The following is a 27,492-nucleotide window of genomic DNA, read 5'->3' as shown; positions in this document are numbered from 1 at the left end:
ATAAACCTTTCCGGAGACTGCATGTCATTAACACAGAGCTGATGCTCTTAGAGAAAATCCTAACCACTTACTACGAACCCACAAGAGGAGCAGCCTGGCCTTGTAAATGTCTCTCTGTGAGTTTTCTAGAGAGGTGGGGGAAATGCATATTACGAGAAAAAAAAAAAAAAGTCAACTGGCTGTGGAATACTCACTCTCCAGTAAAATGTTCCTCACAAATTCTAGATGTTCACTCCTTTTCTACAGAATATACATATCCTGAAAAATAATGAGAATAATATGGCCAGCAATTAGGGCACATTATTGAGATAATGCAAAGAAAACTGTAATAGAATCTGGGTGGTCTCATCGTGTGGTCGCAGGGATTAATTGTGCATAACTCAGTGACTATGTGGCACAGAGGAAAATGTAGCATAGCCAATGACAGAAAAATGCTCCAGAGCATGTGGGGAGGGATGAGGAATTTTTAAAAGAGCAAATTACATGGGTTATACACTTGTGCCATGGAAGTTCACATTTCAAATAATCCCTACGAGAAACTGGAGCAGTCGCAGGCTGCACATACCAAGAAAGGGGGGCATAATTCCCACGCAATTCAATATCCATCGAATGCCATCCAAATGACTTCATAAATTAGACACATTTTATTTGCCAATTCCCTGTTGAAAGCGTTCCAATGAAGCAATATCTCTTGTTATGCTTGACGCTCTTGTTAAAACACAGGCTAATATGGGCCATATTCATACAGCAAGAACACCAGTGTTAATTCAACTCCGGGCATAAAAATCAACACTGTGCAAGTGTTAATGTAAGTCTCCATCCATTTGCGATAATTCAACACTTGTGATCGTTTAGACGACTGCCCTGGAAAACCACACCAGGACTTGTCAACTCAAAATACTGAAAAAAAAAAAAAAAAAAAAAAAATAGAGCAACATTTAATCTCGTGCACAGCCTCTCGCAAGCAGTCTGGTGGCTCATCATTCTCTTCAACCAACAGAGATGCTCCCTTAATTAAATAGAAAACATAAAGCACAATACTTCTGCTGCTTATGACAACTTATCATGTCGTAATCCCAACATATTTAAATTTTGATCACACAACCGAAGACGACAATATCGCTGCTTCATGCTGCAAGCTCTACTAAGTCCTGCAGTGAAATGAAAACAAACAAAACCATCAAACAGCAGCTCCAAGTCAAACAGGCACCTTTAATCTACTGCGTTGTACAGATTGGAGGGAAAGCTGGAGGCTTCACTTTACAGGTTTTATTTTACTTCGGTACAAAAATGTTTACGCAAAATATCCCAATACTCAGGGGGAGAGGGTGATTCTGCTTTGAATCGATGAAGAACAATCCATAAATTACATAGCAGTGTTTTTAGTTTAATGGTACGTAAGATAGCAAAACAATTTGTCGAAATCACAAGAACATGTGCTTGTGTGTGTTTTGTTTCAATAGATGACATTTTGAGCCTTTTAAAGAAATAACACTTGGATGGATAAGCTCAACAAGTTACGTGTGGCTCTGAGAAGACCTTCAGTTTAGCTGAGCTTAACTCACCAGAGACTTACACTCCATTTTCATGCTAGCGCTGCACAATATCGACCCTTCCTGTGTTATAAGCCCTGCATCTGAAGGAAGCCCCAGGTATATTTACTTAGTGCTCACAGCCACCTGCCCATAAGCTTCTTCTGTATGATTCAGACATTCTGCTAGGCTGACCTTCCCCTGAAATCTAACGCTCACAAACACAGCTGTGCCTCTCACATTGAGGGCAAAACCCACAGAGCTTACTGAGGGGAGAAATTTAAAAAATGTGGGTAAAGATTTAAAACATGCTTGATCAAAGGAAAAGTCAAGCATCCTCAGAGAAAGCAGCTGCTTTAAAGGGACATAATTTATTATCATGAAATGTAAGGGTAAGCGTACAGTTCTGCAGAAAATCCTTCAAATAAATCTACTTGTCTTGAAACCAAAATTCATTTGGCCATGAAGCAGAATACTTGGACATCATTATAAGAGCACATAAGCAAGTGCGGAGTGGCCAGAGAGTGCATGGCATTTAATTGGCTCATATTAGCTGGTTGTAGAGGCAGACAAGGCCTCCAGCTTGTCTTAATCCATCAGAGGCGCTGTTGGAACAACATCTAATGAGGGGTGCAAACTATGCTTTCTCCCATTAATAACAGCAATTTGCCAAGATGCAATGAGAAAACAAAACACAGCCAATGATGGACCGGCCCAAAATGTGCCCGTTATTGTGCTCTGTGATTTATGGCTATGGCCTACCTTTGCTTAGATGTCAGTGCAACTAAATGCATGAGAAAAATGGATGGCGGAGTTTCTCAGCTCTCCTCCTCATCTGTGCCTCTAAGCAGTGTAAACAAACAGACCTGATTTGTAGTGTCTAAAACACATTTAAGTATTATCACTTCCAGAAGTATATGTGGAAAAATGTGGTACTTTTTGTTTCAGAAAGTGATTGCAAAGACATCGGATAAATGTAGTGCCTCCTGCTGAATCTTTTCTTCACTATAATGATGCTCTCCTGTCTTTTAACAAAGACATGGATAGCATGGCTCCAATGCACCAAACTGCATCAATTTTTTTCTTCATGTCTTTTGGCAAAACATCACTGTATACAACATCTGTACTTAAACACATATAATACGACTAATATAAAGGCTTGTCCACAAGTGTATGAAAGTCCAGCAGCGTGGACATGTGGTGATCAATAAATTCAGCTAATAACTGCATTTCTGGAGCCAGGTGGCTGATTTGAAAAAAAACATGGCTGACATATTAATGCTTTACATTTTTTTGGCAGCACTAACCTCTCCATTTGTAACCTTTGCATTTAGTCAATGTTCTGTACGCTCCCTCTGAAAAATGTTAAAGAGCCTAAGGCAAACAGGGGTATAGATTATGTAAATGGTCATGCTATATATATCTTTTTCACATTATTCTCCCAAAAAAAATAAAAAATTACTAAGTGAGGAATTTAGTGGCTATTAAATCTCCTGCAGAGCCAGACAGGTATCATAGAAGTACCTTTACTGCCTCATCATTTTATTTCTTAGAAGATGAATAAAGGTGAGTAAAGATAATGGGACTTTTTATATGAAGCGAGAAAGTCATATCTGAAATTCTTAATTTTCAGTAACAGGTTTGGTTAAATGGTTAAAAATTTTTGCAGCATTAATACCGGCAGGTTTCTGAGCGGGGGGTTGCCTCGTGACAGGTGGGTGCAAAAACTAAACTTCAATGGAAGATCAATAATATCCTCATTGGCTTTAACTACAACTGTGTTCTTTGGCTGATGACATTCATTATCTATAAATATGGGGATATAATTAAAGTAAAACTCATCTATTTTCCAACATCGGTCTTATCTTCTGTTATTTTAGCCTACATTCATTTCAGTTTTGCTTCATTTCTGAGATGTGGCCATGATATGTCGCAGCGTGGCAGTCAGAGGTTTACAAGCGGAGCGCTCAGTGATTTGTATGACAGCTTGCGTTTCAATTATTGGTCTCTTTTGTAAAGCTGTATTTACCCGCGTTGCTGCATCCTCAAATCTCACAAATGTCACGGCCGTAACCAGAAATGATGACCCAAACTACTAAATCGAGGTTGAAAACAAAACTGGCATTATTATTTCTGCCAAGATGGAACATGCACAAATTCAGGTCTATACTCATATATTCAACAATGTGCAAAGAAATTAACAAATCATCAAAAAATATTTCATGAAATTAAAATTTTATCTGATCTAGTCGTATAAAATGTTTACTAGATATTCTGTGTTTCTTCTTACTTATTTAATTGGTATACCTGCATATTTGTGGTTCTCAAAAAATTCAGCTACTAATTGGATTAAAGGTGTCAAGAAAAATAAAGCGTTGCATCACCTTCAACAAACTAACCGTGCTGACAGTCACCGGGGATGAATGAGCACTGTGGTGAGGACTGTTCAGCAAAGTCAACACATCCCAGGTAGTGATTTGTAACTGTACATGCGATCTGAGCTCAGGAAGCGTTACGTGGAAGGAGAATGTGGACGACTGCTTGTTGATTTATCTGGCTGAGAGCACAATCTGCGCCTGTGGAGAAGGTCTTCTTTTGTAAACAGAGAGCTGGGAGCTGATGCGTTTTTCAATCAGAGTGATTTACTGTTTAATGACATGCTTCAGCTTCAAGAGTGTCAGCACCCGTCCGTTGTAATCCACCTCCCTCCCACGAGCCAGTAGTGCTATAGTGGATAGCAATCACAAGGAACCCTATCAGCGGGTCCTCATTCTGAAGGGCCTTAGGCATGTGGAATTATCATGTCATTGGTGAGAAGAGTTGGAGCCAGAGATGAAATGCAGCCAGCCTTCCCACATGGAGTTAGTCAGATGCAGTGGTGGGTATGTCATTGCCTCAGTTAGCTAGCCAACAAGAAAGCAATGAATCTCTTATCCTTCCATATTCCACACTCTCTTTTCTACCTCTGCATCTGTGTACCTCAGCCACTGAGTACAACTGCTAAACAAGAACAGGTGCTTTTCCTTATTCTATGTGAAAGTTTTCTTTTATACTCGCTGAGTGAGTTCCATGACCCTCATAACCATGAATCCTGTTAAGAACCTGTCATACACTTTCAGAAGATAAATACATATCGACAAGAAAACAAGCCATTTTTTTTTCCCTCCTAGTCCATGAAAAAAATAAACACACATTTTTGAGATACAAGGATTTGGTATAACAGCAGGCACATAAGGCTTGCATGATAAAGACAGAGGATGACCACTGCCGTAGCATGCAATTGACCCCCCGGGGGAGTCAGAGCACCAGACCTTCCATGGCCACATCATCAGGAAAAATGACACACATAGCCATGTCTGGAGCAGATTATCCGATAGGGAACTTGTATGTCCAGGGATAAATGTGCCATTTGCTTGTGTGTTTCCTCCTTGGCTGTACGCAGGGTTTTAGAAATACCGATGTGCAACAACTGAGCTTCCTAGGGGGCAATGCATCAGGGGGAAAGAATATAGATTTCCCTGAAATACATATGTGCATTTTAAGACGTTAGCAGGGCAAAAGCTGGTTAACAATAGCTTTAAAACCAGGTCAGTGGGCAGTAGCATAAATCATAGGTCGAGCAGTTGCGCATGACAATCAAGTTAAATGTTGTAATGACTGATCCACACAACAATCTGGAACATTTTGGATGTGAATTATGGAAATGTGTCTCAACACATAAACATAGGGCAAAATTAGTTTTATATACAAATATATACACACAATAATACTATATTATGGTTCTGTAATTATGCAAGGTTTGTGATGTTAAAATGAGCCTATAGCTTTCCCTGTAATTACAAAACAACATATACATCTGTGGTAATAAGGCTTAAATTTTTTGAATGTGATCAGGTCAGTTTTTGTTTGAGTTTATAGCATAGGGACATAATGCTCATCCTATCATAGGCACAGTGGGCAGTACCTGCTCTTCCTCTCTCATCTGCATCACCTCCTCTCTTTCTTTTTCCCTTTGTCTTCTCATCTTGTCCCGTTTCTCTTCCCTTCCCAAAGCTGAGCTGTGATTGATGCAGTCTTTTCATTTTAGTCTGTGTCAGTGAACAAAGTAAACACAGGGTCAAGTGATAATTATATGCAAATGTTACCGGCCTCCACTGGATTAATCTTGGAATTAAAATTAAAATATATCGGTGTGCCTCATTTTAACGTATTTCAAGGCTTTACACAAACTGAATTGAAAGAAAACCAGATTTTAAATTTAGCTGAAAGTTTATCAGTCTGGCATTGGATGGAATGAATTAACGTAAACTAGCCAGCCACCTTGTTAGCTAGTTGGCTTACTTAATTAATTTAGTTAATTCACGCAAGCTAAACTCAAGAGAAACATGGTAGCCTACTATTTAACGTAGCGCGAGCGCACAGGAGCTTTTGGTCGCATGATGTCTGCGGTTGAAAGACATTGAACGACAAACAGTTTGTTAGTGAAATCCTCTAGTTACCTCTGTCACGCTTCGTTGGATTCAGCGGCCTGTCCGGTTTGTTGACAGTCAAAAAACACTACCGCGTGGAGTAAAGAGTTTGTAGTGACGACAAGATCATTCAATGCCACCCACCCACCACTACGTCAGCAATGACGCTAGTGGTTGGATCTCTGGCTCGGATGAGGAAGTCGATGATCTCGGCGTTGTACAATATCTTTGCATCACCAAAGTAGAGTAATTTGAGGGAATTTCTTTTTCTATTTTTATTATATACACATAGGAAAAAACACAGTGACCGCAGTGGTGGATGTTCATCACACAGTGCTGCAGGGCAAACCTGTCTCCAAGAAATTCTGTTTATAGGCTACAACTAAACTGCAACAGCAAATCAATTTTGTAGAAAACGTAATTGCTACCAGATTCTGTTATCTATTAATGTAATGAGGAAATGATGTTAATTTATGTTGGCAAGTCGCAAATATCTTGATACTGAGCGTATCAGAGAAATATTCACTGACAATTTGTCTTCCAACATATTCAATCTTGCAGTAGCCTAACTATGCCTGTCTAGGAAATATTTGGATTTTTAAGCTTTAATGAAATTGTATCACTTTTTTATTTGACTGTTTTCTTGTATGTTCTTGGAAGGGCTGCAATTTCACTGGAGTTTAAACAAACGTGACAAATTATTTTATGAACTGTTCCCTGGATCATAGAAAGAAAGATTCAGACACAAAGTAACAGGTAGGTGGTATGAGAAAATGGCTTGTAATGTTCCATCCAGTATATATGGGAGAAGTAAATCAGCTGCAGACAAGAACTGAAGCGGCAAGTGGCCAAAGTGTCTGCTCTGCTTACAAGTGTTTATTTTGCCTGAAAAATGAAGCGGACACCTGCAGTAGAAACTGAAAATGTGCTCCCCTGCCTCAACTCTCCATAAAAGTAATTTCTAAAATAGCATTTTATGATTCTATTCACTGTTCTTTATTCCAATTTCCATAAAAGCCTGTGGTACAATGAGTGTGGGTGTTTTACATGAAGTAAACACATTTAGAGCTGAACAGGAGTCACAGTCCAATTTTTAGAGACATGCACATACACATACACACACAGACACACACATTAGAACACACAATAATAGATGGCTAGATACAGAGATGGATAAATAAGAGGTCATTTAAATATTTGTTCAATATGTAAAAAGTCAGTAAAAAAAACAAAACAAAACAAAAAAGAATGAATAAACTATGAAAAGAACAATACTATGTGGCCATGTGTACTGGTTTTCAAAAATTAATATCCTTATCTATATGAGAGACACGAAATGAAGGAAAAGAAAATGGGGTGATGTTTGTGTTCATTTAAAATCATAAAAGAGTAATATTGAATGCATCAGTGCCTGTATAAACAATCTACAAAATGATCAGAGAGTTTTCTTAAAAACTACTAAGCAGTTTGTTTGCATTTTTCCATTACTTAGTAATAAATACGACAAACAAATCTAGTGCTCAGACGAATGAAATGTCACAGAGCATTGGAAATAGCTATTCCAATCTGTTTTTAATAAGGTAAACAGGACCTGGGTGCCATATTAATAAAGGTCTCAGAGAAGACGCTGTTACCAAGGAAGCAAGTTGTCCTGGTAACCAGGAGACAGACTCACTAGGTTATCAATCACCAGTCGTGCATTCAATCTGTAGACCCCTGCATCACCACAGGTCATGAGCAATGGCGGGAAACGAGGGACGAGACGGGGGCACTGTGGAGAAATGGCAATTCTGAATGTCAAATGGGTAGACTTGAGGAACGCATCCAGCATGGAGGGAACATAAACTGCAGAGTCAGTTTATCATAGTGGAATTGTTTCCGTTACAAGACGGCCAATTCATGTTGTTTCGGCAACTATTGACAAAATCGTTGCCTCACTCAAACCCTCCACAAACACAATCTCAAAGAGGCAGCAATTATTTTTTTAGTTTTTTTTTTTTTTTACTCACATCGTTTTAGTGTGAAGGCCGAAAAGAGGAGATCCAGTTAACCGTGATGTTCCAAAAGAGAAAAATAGGAAGAAAGTATAATTACTGCCTCGTGCCTTAAGGAAGTTTCAGGAAGTACGGTCACAATCTCCTCTTCCTGAGTTACAGAGCTGAACAATAGCCAGAGGTGTTTTTAAGAACATTATGAAGTGATTGAAGTTGACCTTTGACAGTCTGGATACAAAATGTCATCACTTCATCGTTTTATCCTATTAGACATTTGCATTAAATTGTGTCAAATATGAATTAATGAATTAAAAGATATGTTTCTGGGGAGGTCACAGTGACCTTGACCTTTGACCACCAAAATCTAATCAGTTCATCTTTGAGTCCAAGTGACAATTCCTACCAAATTTGGAGAAATTTCTTCATGGCGTTACGGAGATATTGTGTTCACGTGAATGTGATGGACGGACAATCTGAAAACAAAAAGCCTCCGGCCCTGGTTGTTGCCGCCGTGGAAAGCATAAAAATATTGGCAAAGTGACCTCAATTACAGTTTTTCTCAGTCGCTTTGGTTCGTTTCTCAGATCAGAATTGAAATTCTCAAAACTACTTGTTCAATCTTCACATCATTGTGTCACTTGTGCACATCAAGAAAGCAGTTTCTCATTTCTTTGAACAAGTTGCAAATGCTTTGGTTCATCATGCAAATGAATATGTACAATTCTCTGCTGTTTCCTACATTATCAGTTGCTTATGTCATGTTGATCAAAATGTATTATAATGGGTCTCTGTGAATAGTCTCACCCCCCACAACATTTAGGCATTAGTTCATCCCATAAGTCTTTACATGCAAAATGGTTGAACAAGTTGTCATAATATGTCAAACATATCTCTATACATTTCCATTTGACTTATTTGTCCTGAATTGGTAAATTGCTCCCAGGTGAATCTTGACTCTCTCTAACGAAGGGAAATTTGTGAAGCATTTGATCAACAAATGATCAACCAGTTTTCTGAAATAGCTCAAAGGTGCATCTCATGAACCAACTGGCAAGTATATATATATATATATAATATATATATATATATATATATATATAGCCGGAGCACAACACAATGTTACAATGTTTGACAATGGAAGGACAAGGAATTGGACGGGGTCAACAGCCAGAGAGAAGAAGAAGAGGAAGAGGAGTGAGGCTGCGTGTCGGAGGAGTTGGGAGGCAAAACAGAGGAAGAGGCAGACGAGGCCTTTCTGTATCGCAATGACATGGTCTGTCAACAAATTACAGTACAAACAGTAAAAGCGTAAATGTGAATCTTGTCCAATCTCTTGCAATCAATACACTAAGGTGTAACTTACAATTTACAATAAGTGTCATCAAAACTTTAGCCATAGTTTACATCAGAACATCCCTCCAGAGTAAACTGTTATATTGACAACACGACTAAGCAATTTGACTGTCTTATCCGTACACAATAACACAAGGACTTTTCATCTGATGGCAGTGACATGTTCATTGACACAGATATTTACTTTTGAGAGATGAACTAAGGATTTTGAGCAAGAGACTGGCTTTTGCAGGTAATCCATGGTGTTTTGCTATTTGTACGAATTGTTTTGAGAAATTCACTTACTGTTTTGCAAATTTCGAGGATGATTCGAGAAATGTACCAAAGCGATTGAGAAAAACTGTAAGATATCGATGATGGAGTGTATGGACTTTTCCTGATAAACAAAACTTGCAGGGTTGTGCTGGTGGCAAAGCTGGTGTCTGGTATTGTGTTATACAGTATATTACAGTATATTAACTCTAGTGGCTTCAATAGGCGTCTCCCCACTGTTTGTATCCTTGTGTAAGCATATTTTTCCTTCCCTTGAAATCAGACAATGGTATGTGTGGCAAAACAAAAGAGATTCTGTCATCTACCCATCTTCATTTGAGGGCCGGGGAGGTAGGTAGGTAGAAAGGTAGGTAGGTAGATAGATAGATCGATAGATAGATAGATAGATAGATAGATAGATAGATAGATAGATAGATAGATAGATAGATAGATAGATAGATAGAAAAAAGAAGGATCAGTTTGAAAGTGTTGTAAATGACAGAAGAAAAATCTAATTCTTTAAGTTCTTCTCAAAAGACAAGTCATCTTACTTTCCCAGATACTTGTAATGTACAAGGTGTGACCACGACAAAAAACTACAGTGAGAAGATCTAAGAGCGGTACAGTTGAAGGGCTACAGAAATCCTTCAACTGTATGTATCACTGAAAGTTCAAAGAGGGGCACATAAGTATATAATAGTGTTGGGAGATTCACAGCAAAGAACTATGTTCATGGGATGTAGACAGTGATCAAACTGATCAGTGAAGGAAAACTTCTGGCTCGTATAGCTTCTTCCTGTTTTTCTCCGATGTATCGAGCTCAATTTCAAGTTACATACTGTAGGTTTTTCATCCACTGTAGTCAAATTACAAGTAGAGAATTACCTAGATACACTGTATCAGCAAAGCTTTCTGGCTAGACTGCTGTCCTCTCCCCTGTGATTTGACTACTCTGTGTGTCTGCCTGAAAGCTAACCGGACTCTAAGACCATCCACCTGTTAGCCCAGTGCCTCAGCACCAATCCAGCCCAGTGCAGGGGGCGTAATCCATGGTTGGATATTACATCAAAAGGCCTCAAAGGCGAGTGGGGGTTTGTTCATCACTCAAGAGCCAAGCAAACTGGTAAGGGGGATAAAAATGAAACTCGCATGCCGATTTATCAGCACTGCGGTGAGGATTAAAGGACTGCCAGCCCCCCGCCTGCATCGCCAACCTACTGCCTGCATGCTTTGTTTCAGCAGCTTTTAAACCCCCTCTGTCTCTCAAGATGTGCTTCATCACTTCAATAGAAGCATGCCTTCGTCTGACCAACACTGCTTAAAAAAATGTGCTGCAAAGAAGACGGTGCAGTCCTCTACTCACTGATACTATTCACCTCTACGAGGGTACACAGGCATGCAGGTGAGGTAAGCATCCTTTTTTTCCTCCTTTTACAATTCAACCTTTACCGTCAAACAAAGGACAAAGGGGACACACCCAAACCCAATTACAAGCTTTGTTTTGTGTAGAGAGGCGGCCACACGGCTGATAAAAGAGGAAAAAACAAACCAACAACAACAAAAAAACAACACAAATTTCCACCACCCACTTTCATTTTCTGTTCTTCTCTTGATACGGCCGTGCTGGCACTAACCATGCTCCTGTACAATGTGGAATTGCATCACTTTTTTTTTTTTTTTTTGTACTAAAATCCACATAAAGTAACTACTCAGCTCAGCACCAGAATTATTCATCGCAGGGTGGGGTAGGGTGGTGAGCAGACCTGTATTAAAAACTGCCAGAAGAGGCGACAGCTGTCCCAGCCCACGTTCTTATGTGATCTCTGCTTAGGGAGCAGGCTGGTATTCCAAAACCCCATCTGAAAACAAATTAAAGAGGATTAGAGGCTGCCACTGCAGCTCCTCTCCTCTCTGTTCTGGGGAATAGAGTGTCCTGCTGGCCAAAATGGTGACCTTCACACTGACTTCCCGTCCTGTGTACACATGCACCGCAGCAAACATTTAGGTCATAGTATGGATTCAGCAAAAATGTCATCACAAGTACATTGGAAGTTGAAGGGTCAAAAAGATTACATAAGCAGCTGAACAAACAGGTGAATGTGTTAGACCTTCAATAACTATATCTTCATATACAGTGCAGTCCATGAGAATCTGGACACTGACACACGACTTTGACGTTGTTTGGCTGGTTTTAGAAGCGCTCTACCTCCAGAGCGGGCTTCAGACCAAAAAAAACATTTGCTCATCTGGATTTAGGTCAGGTGTCTGACCGGCCCAGACAAAAACATTCTAATGTCTGGGCATTACAAAACTCCTTGGTTGCCCTGTCTGAGTGGTTAAGATCTGAATTATAATTAAAAGCTATGAATCCTGCACTGATGACCTCATACAATCTTAAAGGGTAAACTCTGAGATTTTTTATTTTCCCATATTTTTGGTGAATGATTGAAAGGAATAGAAATCTTTGGTCCAATACTGAATGAGGATTGTATACACGGCAACTGCTAAACAGCTGCCACAATGTACTAAATGGTCCATCCCAGGTATGTCCACTAAAAGTGCTTTTTTTTTTTTTTTTTTGCCACTGACAGGTTCAGATTGTTATTGTGTCTGACAACATTGTGGAAATGATTTCTAGAAACAGATCGTTTTTGTTTAAGAGTAGGATCCTTTTTGTTTAACCTGAAACACCTGTTATATAGTTATTTTCAAATCTACCAGACTCCATTGACCAGAATAGTAATTTTACCTTGAAGAACAGAGCAGCTGTTGGTCTACTGCTGCCTCAATTAGTTTGTTTGTATTACCGTGTTGTGCTTTCACTGAAATAAAGGATCTGAATACTTATTCCATCACTGAAAGTGTTGGAATAATTGTATATATAGTTATCTCATATTTGATAATAGAACATTTCTGCCTTGCTGTTCAGATCATATATGTGGTTAGTCTGTACCTTGCCCTTAACATGAACACGCTCTGATTTATTGAAGTTAGTATGTGTCTTATCTTTAACGTGTCTTTAACATGTTTTACTGCCCTAACCATGTATGTAGTTGTTTTTGTAATGAGTTGTTTAACAGGATGCAGGTGGTGGAGAGGACCACAGGCTGGCGCGAGCGCTGCACAGAACAGACTGGGATCAGTCTGTTCTACTTCTATATCATGAAATAAACATTTGTACCATGTATCACAATCACCCCCATATCATATTCACACATCATATTCATTCATTATGTTCATTGATTATATTCACTCATTGTATTATGTTATCCTTTGTATTACCTTTGACACCCTTTATGTTACACTTGGTATGACCTTCAGGCCTTTAAGATAAACGATGTCTTGCTGCTGGAAGAATGTTTGGAATGCCTTGTGTGATAATAAAAAGAGAGGAGACGATGGAGTTTGCTCAGAGCGGGTTTGGAGATTGTAACTGAGCAAATCTCTGTCCGTTCTCCTCGCGAGTAAGAAATAACGCCCTTGTCTTTCTCTTCTGTGTTTCAGTATTAAATGTCTTAGGTGGTGTAAACCTGACAGAAAGTCACACATTTGTGGTTTTGAGTGAAAATTCTCAGCAGCTACTGGATGGTTTGCCACATTTATGTCTCAAACATGACGAACTGTAAAAAATTACAATAAGCGTGTTACCATGCTAAACTAAGATGGTGAACATAGGAAGTATTTCCCTGCTAAACATCAGCATGTTAGCACAGTCATTACGGGTGTGCCTCACAGAGCTGTTAGCGTGGCTGCAGAGTCTTCGTTTTGCATAGGTAAGTCTTATAGTATTGTATAATATCAGGTATAAATAAATCAGTACTTTACAGAATAAAAGCCTGGAGAGACACAGTAACCACATACAGTAACCACAGACAGCAAAGGCATGAAAGGAGCCGTGACTGAACAGGGCTTCATAAGGCTGATGAATGACTTCAGAACTGTTCCACTGTACCCATCCTGTACAGGATCACTTTACTTTCTGTTTGAAGCTATGTTTTTCGGGGGAAGGTCAATGTCAGTCCCTCTTCAAGGCTGCCCGCTGTCATCTTTGACTGAACCAAGGGCATAGTCACTAATTAGACAGACACAGGTTTGATCATCTTTCAACATTGTTCCCCCGTGGCCACAGTTACACCTAGCATTAATCAGTCTTCATTAACTCTGGTGTCACACGTATAATTCTGCTGTCATTTTACCCGCCTATATGTCCCCTCCCACTGCTAGCTAGTGGCAGGTAGGACAGTCAAAGGAGCCACGTTGTCTATCCTGCGGCTATATCCCTTTAGTCATTTTCACATCTCGCTGGAAACGTGGAGTCATCGAGTCAGCGGGGGAAGCACTGGCAGTGAGATGAATGTCAGGATCTACAGATCAGATTAGACGTATTTCCGATTTTTATAGCACTGGATAAAATGATAAAAGTTACAGAAGATCAGTGTGATTACATCCATTCAATATAATGACAAGGCAGGGCTGTTTTAGGAATGGCCCAGCAGCATACATCTCCCACATAATTAATACACTGCTGTTGCCCTGACAGCAAGCATTTTGAAGTTCTCGTGCCCGGAGGCGTGGCCAAATAAACTGGAATGACTCAACTATCCCTAAGAACTCCTAAGATCCTTAAGAGGAAGAGCAGTAGCTTGCAGACAGGAAGAAAATAGAACACAATTACGTTTACATTTTCTCTGGAAGTGCACAAGACTGAATGGGAGATTTTAGTGATTTACCAAAATTATACATATTCATCTATTTTCACTACCTCCTTTATGCCTCTCAATTATTCCTCTAACTGTGCACTCCTGCATTCTATAATGGGTTACATTTTCTCATCTCCTTCGTTCGGCTGATTTTTATATGGTGGAGTGAAAGAAACATGGCAGTGTGAGGAAAAGAAAGCGAGAAACAGAGTGAGAGGGAGCACAACCCATCACTCGTCTTGAGTGAGGGGAAGTAGGAAGCATTGGTATTCACAGCAGTCCCTCCATTTTGGATCTCGTTCGGTACTTGGCTGTAGCCAACTGCAGCTCTGACACATGCACATCTCCCCCTCACACTGTTAGTAAAAGAGCTACTGTGTTAATTGGGCTAAACTGTGTTAGGGAAAGGGAGGGGAAATTAATGCACGGCTGTAAACAGGCATGGATGAATCACATCTGTCAGGTTTATGAGATCAAAGAAAACGTACAGTGCATGTGTCTCTAGCATTTTATTTCCTGTGCACATCTGCTGAACCAGGAAATATGCTCTCTTTAGTGAAAAGCAACTAAATGAAAATCACTATATTCACTATATCGCAAATCACACTTCGGCTAGTAGCACTATAGTGTTTTGTCTCCTTCAATGCATTGTCTTGCTGGTTAAAATCCATAAGATCCTGTGTTTTAATTACATAGACTACGTTTCAAAACTAAGAAAGAAAGCCATGATCTGGGGAACCTTAACTAAGCAAAAGGGTTGCATTGTATAAGTTGGGGTGGTGGTGGCTCAGGCAGCAGAGCGGGTTGTCCTTCTGGCTCCTCCACACTGGGTGTTTAAGTGTCATTGGGCAAGATACTAAACCCCAAATTGCCCCTGATGGTTATTCCATGTGGTTATAGGTGTGTTGTTGGAATTTATATGAAAATGGGTGAATGAAGTATGTATTGTGATGCGCTTTGAGTAGTCTCTAAGACTAGAAAAGCTCTACCATTTAAGTTATAATCCTTACCTCTCTTTGCTCAAATGGTAATTGTGAGTAATCCTCAGCATTTGTATCATGTCTGGAATTGCACCAAAAAGTTAAAATGATCACAAAATGTAAACTTAACATACTTAACAGCAATAAAACCCATTCTTCAGGTGGGTTAAATCAAACAGTGAAAACTATTAATGAACAAGATGCACTATTTGTCATACATACATATATATACAGTATATATATATATATATATATATATATATATATAAACATTTAGCTATTGCATAACAGGTAACTGATTCACAGAAAAGCCAAGGTAAAGTGCTCTGTCAACCACTATAGAAGACAGATCAATATGTCCTATGAAAGCCATCCTGACATCTTTACTTTCCCTGTGGCCACGCATCCATCAGACACAGCTGTAATATTACAGTATCATTATCTGTGTGTTCTGCTGTCTCACACTGAGTGCACACATGCACACACACACACACACACACACACACACACACACACACAGGCTCCGACTTATATTGGCACAAATCAAATTAATGTTTTCTTAACTCTCACAACAGAGGTGGTGTCAATCCTCACTAGTAACCACTCACTGACATGTTCATCAGCATTCGCCAAAGAACCTGATACAGTCAATAGTATTTTAATTAAATTGATTAATTAATTAATTAATTAATTAATTAATGGGACTATTCTCTCAATTGCAAAATTGCTGTTTAGTGACTGCTTTACCTCTCCAAGGACATCTCTCTCTCTCTCTCTCTTTCTCTCTCTCTCTCTCACTGAAGATACAGATCCACTGCTAAACAGGTTGAGCCTTGCAATGCACAACATGTCTAGTACAGTGATGTTGTACAAGAAACAAGTTATCCTTCGGGACCTGAGCAGAAATGATGAGCAAACTGTTGCCTTCAAACTGTGAGGTGTGAAATGTTTTCTGTTCTGGCCTTCATGAGCTGAATTTTTCTGCCATGTAGCAAATTGTGTTATACGCTGTTAAACTGTATCATATACATATTTAAAAACGAGGCTGATCTATATGCAATAGCTAAATTTATATATATAGTCAATACATTCACAATGACTGAATCAAATTAGTTTTGTTGTAATTTTAAGGTACAACATACAAAAAAAGGCATGGTGGCTGCAAGACTCAGCCAACGCAATTTGGCTCCAATAATTGTGTGATGGTGTGATAAAAATGAAAATCATCACAGTCTGGACAGCTCAAACTGCAACTGTCCCATAGTTGGGTGAATATAGCTATAAAATGGTCAATAGAAAATAGCTTAAAAGTTTTCTTTACAACAACTTCAAAAGACAATATTATTTCTGACAGCTCCTTTCACGCCTCCGAGAAGGCAATAATTGTGTGTAGCGAGTGCGATGAGGGAATTTCAGCTGCAGAAGACAGGTACATGTGTCACACAGATAGCGGCTGCTAAACGCTTGGATACTTTTTGTGGTTACTCTCCCACTATTTTATTTGACTTGTGTTTGTGCACACAATTATTTATCTTTTTTTTTCCTTGTGTGTCAAAAATAATTGAATTTGTTTCAAACAATATACATCTGCCAGGGGGAGGAAAAAAAAAAAAAAAACAAGTCCCTCTAAATAACCACAACATGCACACAAGAAATTGTGCAACCATACTAATTGCTAGGAGGGTCAAGATGGCAGCTTCCTGCTCGGTATTGCTATGTTTTTAGAGGCATGTATGCCCATCATTCACTGCTGTGACAGACAGGCGCTATCTCCCTGCACAACAGATGGTGCAACAGTCTCAACATATTCAATTCTTGATTCATATCACTTCATTTATGACACACTACTATAAAAGTAACTGGGCAGAAGCAGACAGTATGTATATTTTTTCCCCCATGTTTTCATGGAAACCAACTGCATATTACTTGATAGACATGGTGCACCTTTAACTATTCAATGGCTTATGTATTGCTTACTTTTATATCGCAGGAAACACAATTGCATGGACTGTATGATACCATGAGTCACTGCTGTATATTTATTGTAAATGTATTTTCAGTGTAAATCTTATGCAGCAACAGTAAGTGTGATTGTTATAATCACAAGCCGGGAGGGGTGGCGGGAGGGATGGGTGTTCAGGAGGCAGTGACTGTTGGAGTGAAGGCATAAAGCTAAATGATGGAAATCCCTGCTGTCACCCGGGGTCCCTGCAGCATTTTCACTCAGGATGCTCATCTGTCTCGGCTTCCCACTTTAGCAAAGCGGTCTAAATAAGGAACACGAGAGGCATCCTTGGCAGAACCCTGAACCTGTCCACAAGGTCGGCTATCCCACCGGGGGCCCTGGGTTACCGTCATGGGGGACTGGCGCAATCAGGTGTGAACATTTTCACTAAGGGAGCCTGCAGTTCTGTAGCAGTCCAGCAGCAGAGGCCGTGGGAGTTTACTGAGCACTTGAAAAGCTGCAAGAGCAGGGCTAGTCAAAAATCTTGACGAGGGAACAGACGTATTACAACAGATTCAAAACACAACTCTATGAATCCAACACTGACCTTTCCTGTGAAAAGAACCCACACACACCATTTCAGTAAAAAGATCTGACAATATCAAATTTTAAGCAATTCAATCCACAAAAGCAGCAAAAGGCTAGATTTTTATGTAAATCACCAACCAGCCCAGACCACAATCTCCAATAGAGCACCGTCCAATTCCTCTTTAGTCGCGGAAGATACACCATATTTTCACAAATGAGCCAAGGCAGTGTACATGTTTCTGCCTGAAGAGAGGGGAAAATTTCACCTTAGAGTGAAATATGAGTTGCCTTCTTAACATCTGAGTGAGCCTGCCATACAGAGAAAGATGGACTTGATCATTTTGTAAAAAGTACAACACTCCTGCCAAGTCGGTATACATCATTTTAGTGTGTGTAATTTACGGGCATCACATGAAATCCTTCTGGGGGTATTGACATTTTCAAACAGTTACCTCACGCTGCCATTTTGAGGGTTGCAAATGGCAGGTTTAAGTGACTGTACCGCCCGGTCATGTTGAGGCTGATATGTTGGTTTGTAAAAACATCAATCAAGTTTGAGTTTCACTCAAATAAAAATGCATACGATGTTCAAATGTATTATCATATGTTTGAAATGAGAAAAACATTGCGCCTTCAAATCCCATTTTCAACCTTGACACAAGCACAGACCACTGCACAAATACAGTGATGCTCTATGAGAAGCATGAAGCTGTGTGAGCCTGGTGACAATTGCCGGGGTGCTGTCATGCACCGCCTTTGTTCTCAACCTGTTTCTTTCCCAAGTTGTTCCATTTGTCTGCAATGTCACAGTTCACATACAGCTGTCTGAATAAAAAATTATGTCGCATTTTTCAACTCTCTTCTTTTTTCAGTTATTCATTAGATTTTTCATCTAATTATAATTCAATGATGGCCCCACTCTCCCACTGACAGGTGATATCCTGTGTCCCAAATATCAATTTTAATGTTGTTCGCTAGCTACAAACACATCACAGTGACTCTGGGGTTTTAATAGATTATTTTGTGAGCTGTCAAGTCCAGGGCCTATAATAATGTGACAATGGCTCATTGACTTTTAATAGGATGCAATTTGAGCTGAAAATCAGTGTTTAGAGCAGCAAAGTGGAGGAAGACAGCAGAGTGATGCCCCCGATTCCCTTCACTTGTGATGTTTCCTTGGGTTTTAAACATGGCAGTAGGCGGGGAGAAAGGGAAACAGTCAATGGGGCCGTAAATCTCAAGAAGATACCAAGGGGGGCCGACACAAAGAGGGAGAAAACCTTGATTTTTGTAATGCAGGAGAGAGGCGTCAAAGTCATTCAATGACAAGAAGACAGATGCAATAAATATTAGCTTTAAGCAGCATGTGATGTTGGATGATGACACATAGCTGTCCGATATGGCTGTCACTCAGTCACAGATTGAGTTTGTAAATGCTATACATGGATATATGACCTAAGGATGAACTGAGGGTTTTTTTTTTCTGTTTGGATGAAGAAGGAAATGACAAAGGGATTGTTGGTGTCGGCTAGAGAGGTGGAGGGAGCGGGAGAAGGGTAGGGTGAAAACTGGACCATTTTGACATTGCCTTTTCTGACATTCATAATGCTTAAAGGACACAGTGAGCACCCAGCGTCCTCCTCCCTGTCGTTTTATGACAAGCTCAGACACTCCACAATCTGGTGGCGCCCAGGTACCATCACTCCAGTCATTATCTCGCAAAACCCATTCCGTTTGACCTCTGCAGTTGATGCGCATTATTCACGACAGGAAGAGCTCCAACATGCACTTCAGCTCTGGTGAAGGAGACACGGGAGCAAAAGAGAGTGTGAGTGAGTGAATGACAGAAGGAAGGAGGGAGTTGGAGGGAGAGAGGGAAGCCAAGACTGAGCCGGAGACAAGGAGACAATAAGTCTGAAGAGACAAAGCAAATTAACAGTTGGACAACTCAGGGGAGACACAGATCACATGCGGTGAGTGGTGCACCTCCATTAAATACCATGGTCACCTTCAAACAAAAATAAAATGACCGCTGCATGTCTCCACCCCATGGCCAACACCCCTCCTGCTTCCTCATTAGAGCATAAGTATAGCTCTAATGAGCAGGAAAAAGCCTCTGTTGTGGGCAAGATGAATGGATGCAAGAGGCTACTTCACATCCTTCCGCCTGACGCTGGGCGGTGTCTCTATCTCTGTGCTCCATAGGAGGGAGCCTTCTGGTGAGTCCTTCAGGACCAAAGGGCCCTAAGAGGCCCTAATTACATCATTCAGCTAATTATCCACAAAGCTGTTGTCATGGACAGCTATTTAGTTTGGGTGAAAGCCTCAATGGAGAGAAAGGATCAACTTCAAGGAAAGGTATCCAGAAAAAGGATGAGAGCCTTTGAGTAGATTTTTCGGCACACACTACACAAACAGGTTAGATCTACTACTAGATGAAACGGGCGATCTTATCTCTTTGTGCCATACAGACTTTTGTTTCGGAGATATTTTAGCGAAGCTTTGTAGTGCGATGCAGCGGGCAATATTGTTCATCCAGTGCACTGTGAGCGGCATATCATATTGAGAGGTCTAAAAGACCTCTGGCAGCTTGTGATATTTAGACCTGTCACTCTGCAATACCATATCTGATATCTGGGATAGGTTTTTCTCTTGGGCTGGCATAATAAAAGGGCCCATAGCCACCACTGGGTGCATTACGGTTTTTACATAATTCAGTTAAGTGTCAAACTTTGAAGAAGGATGAAGACAGCACAGCCTTGCTTATGAATTTCTTTTAACAGTGCTTCCAAGTGGTACAACATTTCATCTGGTACTGCGGTGCCATCTCTTCTTCATGTCCATGCCTCCATCTGCTCTGTGAAACCACTTTTTTTTTTTTTTCTGTGCAGGGATAGAACAGGGGCAGAGCCCATATTTCAAAGCACAGAGAACAAGACAAGGGAAACACTCTGGACAGTTCACCAGCATAATGCAGGGTGAACAAGAACATTCCTAGCTACAGTATGGGCATTCCAGTGTCTGTACTCAGCCTAACCTGCCTGTGTTGGGACTGTGCGGGCAAAGTCAAACATGCAGGTGGAAAAGACTCATGTTAACACATGCAAACCCTGCACAAAAAGGAGATTTAATTAAGACTAAGACTGAGACTGAGATCCACCCAGCCTTAACACCACTGTACACGCTGCCCCAAAACTGGACATGTTACCCTTTAAAAGTTGTGAGGCACAGCAGAAAAGAAATCTGAAGACAGCACAAACAACACAGCTTGTGTCTGTGCAAAAAAACCCCAAAAAAGACTGTTTCTGTACAGCTCTGGTGTTCTTGAAAATCAAAAACTAAACCAAAAAAAGGGAAAATTCCAAATGTACATTGTGGATCAAGAGACACAGATTGTTATCTTACAGAATTACAGAGTGTCTATCTATCTATCTATAGATATCATTTGTATCTATCTTGTCTATCTGTAGCGAGTGTTTGAAAGCGACATGACAACGATTATTTTAAGACAAGATTATTATACAACTTTACAGCTTGCGTAACAGTTGGATTGGATGGGATTCTGCCAGGAAAAATGATCTAGTGCTGAATGTAATTGTCTCGCATGAGCTGTGAATCTGTGTTGTGGGGAACAGTTTTTGCTTTTGAATGCGCCGTCTTTAAGAGTGCATTCTTTTACACCAAAGGCTATGAAAATAAAAAATAAAAAAGGCCTGTGAAGTGAGAATTTAAACATTATAGGGAGTAAGTTATGAGGCTCCTGGAAAAGGTGGTAGTATAGATTCATCAAGGCCGGCTGTGAAACTAGAGGAAGAGAGAGGTTGCTTGAACTCAGTGATGGATTAAGCTGTCTGATGATTCTCATGACTCATATAGAATAATCATCATTTTAGAGCAGGAGTGTATAGTCTATTATAATTATATGATGAAAAATTACTAATAGGCTACAGTGGGCCAATTCAGCAGAAGATTATTGGATTCATCTATAAACATCTTAAATTGTGGCTATATAGTGTATTATCCTTCAGGGAAAATATGTTACACACACACAAAAAAAAAACAACAACACCTTAGGAAATAATGAAAAATGGAAGATGGTATTCTATCCTCAATTACCGATATGCTGTTCTTGCAAACTCTTAACATATCTTAACAAAATATGCTCAGCAAGTGTTCAAAATGTCAGAATGTGTTCACCAAACCATCATTTCTCTGAGTACTTTCCTTTCAAACATCTACTCCGGCATTGGCTAAAATTGCTACAATTTTGCATTTTGCTCAGTACATTTAAAATGCCATTAGGCCTGCCCTGGTGTGCACAAGGTTTACATTGAAATGGACAATTGAATGGAATGAGGGGATAACAGATCATTGAAGCTCAGCTCACTAACAGCCACTATCCAAAATAGCATCTGCGGATGCCATGTTTGCAGAGCAGTCAGTCGGAAACAATGATGCAATACATTACTGGCCGCTCAGAATTCATTGAAAAAACAATGGTTTTATTCAAATCATCATATAATAACCTGTGTCAGACAGCGGAGAACATGTAGCGAGGATTGAGAGAACTCTGTACTACTGCTGGCAGAGCCTAATGGACACTAAGTGCATGCAAAGAATTACTTCTTCCTATAATTGGGACTCAAGTTGCATTTCAAGGTGTGAAAGTAAATGTGATGAGAAACAGCAGGAGAGCTATGATAAAACAACATACCCTAAATGCTGTCAATTTGGCGCTGGAATTGATTCATTGAATCGTTTGACATGCCTGCTCACTTGCCAAAAAAGCGGCTTTTTCACCATGTCTCCAAGGACATCACTCATAACTAAAGCTAATAGGCTGGAACACTTTGGGAGTTAGCGATACAAGAGCACACATAAATATCTGCCAATCTATCCGATTGTATCCTCTTACCAGCTCTGTATCCTACAAACGCTGACAAAGTCACCGACAAGCCTCAGTCAAGATGTGATAATTCCTTAGGGTCGACGTGGCACTCGTAAAGCCTGCCAGCCCCACCCTGTCACAGTCCAAAATGGGTGACAGTCACAGTGAAGACAGGGTGCCAACACGAGCGCAAATTCTGCCCACATGTGCACTTAAAACGTATGTCAGCCATGACAGCCACTCCACTTATATGGTCTAATGAGGTGCGTGTGACACGTGCTGCTGAGGAATGCGTGGCCTTTTCTAGCATTCTCGGGAGCTTGATATTTGTTTTGTCACTGATTTGTAGAAAAGGTGTGCACGTAGGACTCTCAGTGATGTTTCAGTTTTTGTGGAAATTTGATGAAAGCATTTGAACGTTTGTATTATTGTTCATGGACAATGCTTTATATAGGTTTGCTGTCCCACTCCTATTTTGCCCGTAAGATTCACCTAGAAAAGAAAAATCTCAAAAACTATATGGATAGAGCAAGGACCAATTTACTATCACAAAATCAGTAACGAGGCTGATAATTTGGACAAAAAAAAAAACCCAATACAAAACAGGGTTGTTTATTTTAAAAGGTAACTGAGGAAGAGATGACTCTCAGCCACACGTTTGTTCAATTTCTATATCTTCCTATTCAGAACCTACTTGGAAAATGGATATAAAAGACAACAGGAAAATACCATGAATACATGATTTGCTGACTTGGGGTGTATTGCTAGAGAACATGTACCCTGAGAATGAGATATCTTCAAATCTCTTCCAAGACTTGCAATTTTCAAGGGTGTTTCAGGAAACACAGTTTTTGATTCATCCATTTACAAAAGCCATGTGGCTGGTGACAGTGGATAACCTTGTTGAAGGTTCTTCCACCCAGCCTGCTTGGTTTTATATAGGTTTTAACTTGGTTATCAGGAATCAACCAATTTAGTTCCTCCAGCTGCACAGAGGAGTGGCTGCTAAGGTCATATTCCAACTCAGCGGCCTGAGCAGGTGTGCTGCGGATCTAAAAATGAGGAAGTATCCTTGAGCAAGATGCTTAACCCCTAAACTGATGCACAACAGGCCCTGCGGCCATATTGTGAAATGGGAATTTTATCCCTGGGCTACCACACACACACATAGAAACACACAAAAAAACATGCATGTGGAAACTTAAACTAATCCGTCAAGTGTTGCTGTTATCAAAACGTATAATAATACAAAACTGACTATCATATTTTTAATTTCTTTTGCAGCTTTAAATGTTCCAGAACAGCACTGAAACCAAGTTGTCCAAACATTAACCTCGAGACTGGACAGAGGGTTTTTTTCCCCTTTATGTAATAGCTTGAAATTTGGCCACTTCTGACCTAGAACCTGCTCTGATTGATTTGACTAGAGTTCAAACTAGTCCTCCTGTGACTGCTGTAACTTAAGATGCTTTGCAGCTCCAGTCACCAACATTGATGTAAAAACTTTCTTTCCGTCATATGTCGATGTTCTACAGGAGTACTGTCGTGCAATTGATCACAAAGAAATAAGCATTTGTATTCTCTCAGCTGTTGTAAACTCTAATATCTAATTATAAAGTTTAATACCATAAACTATAAAATATTAAACTATAAAACATATTTTACAGATTAATTCTAACAATAGATGATTTCATGAAGTCTTGCTAAACAGTCTTGATGTACTGTATATATAGTATACCGTACATACAGTATATACACTATGAAACAGGGGTACATTGAAATGTTGCCTAAATATTAGAAATTTAGATTACGAATAAGTCTGTGATTTTATTATGAGTTATTTTTGGGACTGAAAAAGGAAGCCTGCATGTTTTGCTTGTCTGTGCCATGAACCGTGGACTACGACCACGCACTGTATCTGGGAGTCATTACATTGCATTTCTTTGAGTCTGAGTTGGATGACTTTGACGCGAAATCTAATTAGTGCAACTCTTTTCAATTTAACTCAATGTTATTTCAACTAACACATACTCTGGTATGTGAAAGTGTGCATACGCCATTCGATTTTTTTCACATTTTATGTTGCAGCCTAATGCTAAAATAAAAAAAGGAATAATTTTTTCCCTCATCAACGTAAACTCACTACCCTAAATGACGTGAAAACAGAATTAAAATAGTTTTTTTTAAATGTATTAAAAAGGAAAAACCTCCCATTTCTCTTGATCATCTCTGAGATGTTTCTACCCCTTGATTCCACCTGTGGTAAATTCAGCTGATTGGATGTGACTTGGGAAGGGACACACCTGTCTATATAAGGTGTCACAGCTGTCAATGCATATCAGAGCAAAAACCAAGCCATGAGGAGGAAGGAACTGCCCGCAGAGCTCAGAGGCAAGATTCTGTTGAGGCACAGATCAGGAGAAAAAAAAACTCTGCTGCACTGAATGTTCCCAAGAGCACAGTGACCTCCGTAACTCTTAAATGGAAGAAGTTTGGAACAACCAGGACTCTTCTTAGAGCTGGCCGCCCAGCTTCGACTGAGTAATTGGAGGAGAAGGGCCTTGGTAAGAGAGCTGACCAAGAACCTGATGGTCACTCTAGCTGAGCTCCAGAGACCCTTGTGTGGAGATGGGAGAGACTTCCAGGAGGACAACCAATTTCATATATCATGTTTTCCCCCAAACACGATGCTCAGAATTGAAGCCAAACAGTTCAATCTTGCTTTCAACAGACCAGAAAATCCTTTAGAGTCCTTTAGATGCTTTTTTCTTTTTTGTTTTTTTGCAAAATTTCACTGAGGAGAGACTTACATTTGACGGTTCCCGAATGCACTGTGCATATTACAGTCATAAGAAAGAATGCAATTTGTGGCATGTTCATCCAGCGCAATAGCTCACACACAGCAGCACATTGAATGATTTTCTCTGAAAAGTAAGTAATGCCTCACTTCCAGTATTGTTCTGTCTGTGTAACTGGCGTAAAGTGAGTCCTTCACCTTTCCATTCTCAACACCTCATTGGAAAAGTATTTTACCGTGTTGAAGTGCAGCTCATTAATATATCTGTATCGGGATAAGCATCATTTGCTGATCCAAGTACAAGTGCTTGAGAGATGGATGGCCACCGGTTCCATTAGTTCTATTATACTACCAGTGCATCTCTAGTGCTGCCCTTAGTCATGAAAGCATGTGATGACTTTCAACATGGCTACTGAATGACATAGAATTATCCCCATGTAGTAATCTGTGTAGCCTCTCTGAGGATAAGTTTGTTGGGTTTCTTCATAAGACACTCACACACTTCATTACACAATCAATGGCGGTATTTTGTTGAGGAGCACAGTTCTAAGAGTTGCAGCAGAGTTGCACGCATACAACACACCAATATTTAATAAGAGGCTAAAATGAAACTTGCTTATGGATATATAAATATTTGCTAGCTCTCTTTGGCACATAGCTCTGAAGCACACACCTCTGCATATTTGCTTTACAAGCGTTCACACCTGAAAACCTACAGTCAAACACATACAAATACAGTACATACACACAGTTGGGAACACACCTCACCCTTGTTGCCTGCATAACAAATTATGTTTATGCCTTCAGCACTGGGTTGATAACACTTAAGTAAATATAGATTGTTCATGGGTAGTACATAACAGGGTCTCATGCCTCCACTGAGACACAAGGGCAGGAACCTGAAATAATGTCTTCTTGTGTGTGCCAGAGTTAAAAAAAAAAACAACAACAAAACAAAAACAAAAACAAACATCAATGTTTATTTGAAAATGAAAAAGTTTATCTTGGAGATTAACTTTTGGGGAATGAATGATGAATTCCAGCGAGTTATTGGCTTCTGCTGTCAAGGTTGCCCTGCTTGTCTCAGACAATTTTCATTCAACTGGCAACAGCCACCAAAAGAGTTCATATAAAATATCTGCTCCCCTTATTATTCTAATGATCACTGTCAATCTTGATGGATTAGTGTATGCATTATCGACCTGAAAATATGACAGAGAGACAGACTCAGCATGCATCACTGAAGGAACAGTTTGGTTTTATGGGCAAACCCATTAGGCGCGTTAATCAGGATAAAATGTCTATCTCATCTATTTTCAGTGGCTGACCGCAATAATGAGTCATTAAACATTGTGTTTCAGAGAAATCTATCTCCATCTTGGCCCAAAGATATTCTGAGATTATTCACATTATCTCTTATTCTCCACCAAAGTATTGCATCAGATAAAATTTTTAAAGACATCTGCAGAAGAAGATGGACAAAGATTAAATAAATCAACTCAAATGTATTAAAAGGTTAATCAGGAGGTAAGTATTCATGCTCAGCCCCTAAGCTTATTGAATCATCCTCTGCAGTGGACATATTTTTGCACGGTGCCAAGTCATCCTGCCTGATTAAGAGACTGTCTCCATCTTGTTTCACGTGAGCCTCAGTGATATTTGCAGTCATCTATTTCAACAGTGACTTGCAAGCTTAGACACATATCCTATTCAAAGTGATCTATGGGATACACTGTTGCCATGACCATTTTTAATACCCTTGTAAATCTGTGAAAATACTAATGAGAATACTCGTCTATGCATTTACTGTGGCATATATTCTGGGACTGTATATTTATTAAAACTTTGGACTGCATGTCATGCACAGTTGTAAATTTGATGATTTGCATGCCAGTGTACTGTATACCAATAATCCTGTTATCCATCTTCCAGCCAGTGGTCATACACAGGGAATACAAGAAATGTAAAGTAAAATAAGAAAAATCCAATCAGGC

At 39.8% G+C, this 27,492-nt stretch overlaps 1 protein-coding gene across 3 annotated transcripts in view; it reads right to left on the bottom strand.

The window, feature by feature from the left end:
• igsf21a (immunoglobin superfamily, member 21a) overlaps positions 1-27,492 on the bottom strand; it is a 164,467-nt gene that overhangs the window by 113,073 nt on the left and 23,902 nt on the right. Inside the window, exons 1-2 of one of the 3 annotated variants that reach the window (XM_056394631.1) lie at positions 6,032-6,115; positions 5,497-5,620 (exon numbers count right to left, since the gene is read on the bottom strand). The exons of the other annotated variants lie outside the window; for them this stretch is intronic. Coding sequence (XP_056250606.1) covers positions 5,497-5,614 — 118 coding nt within the window. The 5' untranslated portion in view covers positions 5,615-5,620; positions 6,032-6,115. Of the gene's footprint in view, positions 1-5,496; positions 5,621-6,031; positions 6,116-27,492 lie in introns of those variants that run through there. 3 annotated transcript variants of the gene reach the window in all.

Source organism: Seriola aureovittata, chromosome 2 (genome assembly GCF_021018895.1).
Source record: "Seriola aureovittata isolate HTS-2021-v1 ecotype China chromosome 2, ASM2101889v1, whole genome shotgun sequence".
NCBI classification, from domain to species: domain Eukaryota; kingdom Metazoa; phylum Chordata; class Actinopteri; order Carangiformes; family Carangidae; genus Seriola; species Seriola aureovittata.
The sequence above is the reverse complement of the archived record's forward strand: the minus strand, read 5'-3'. Positions and strand labels throughout refer to the sequence as shown.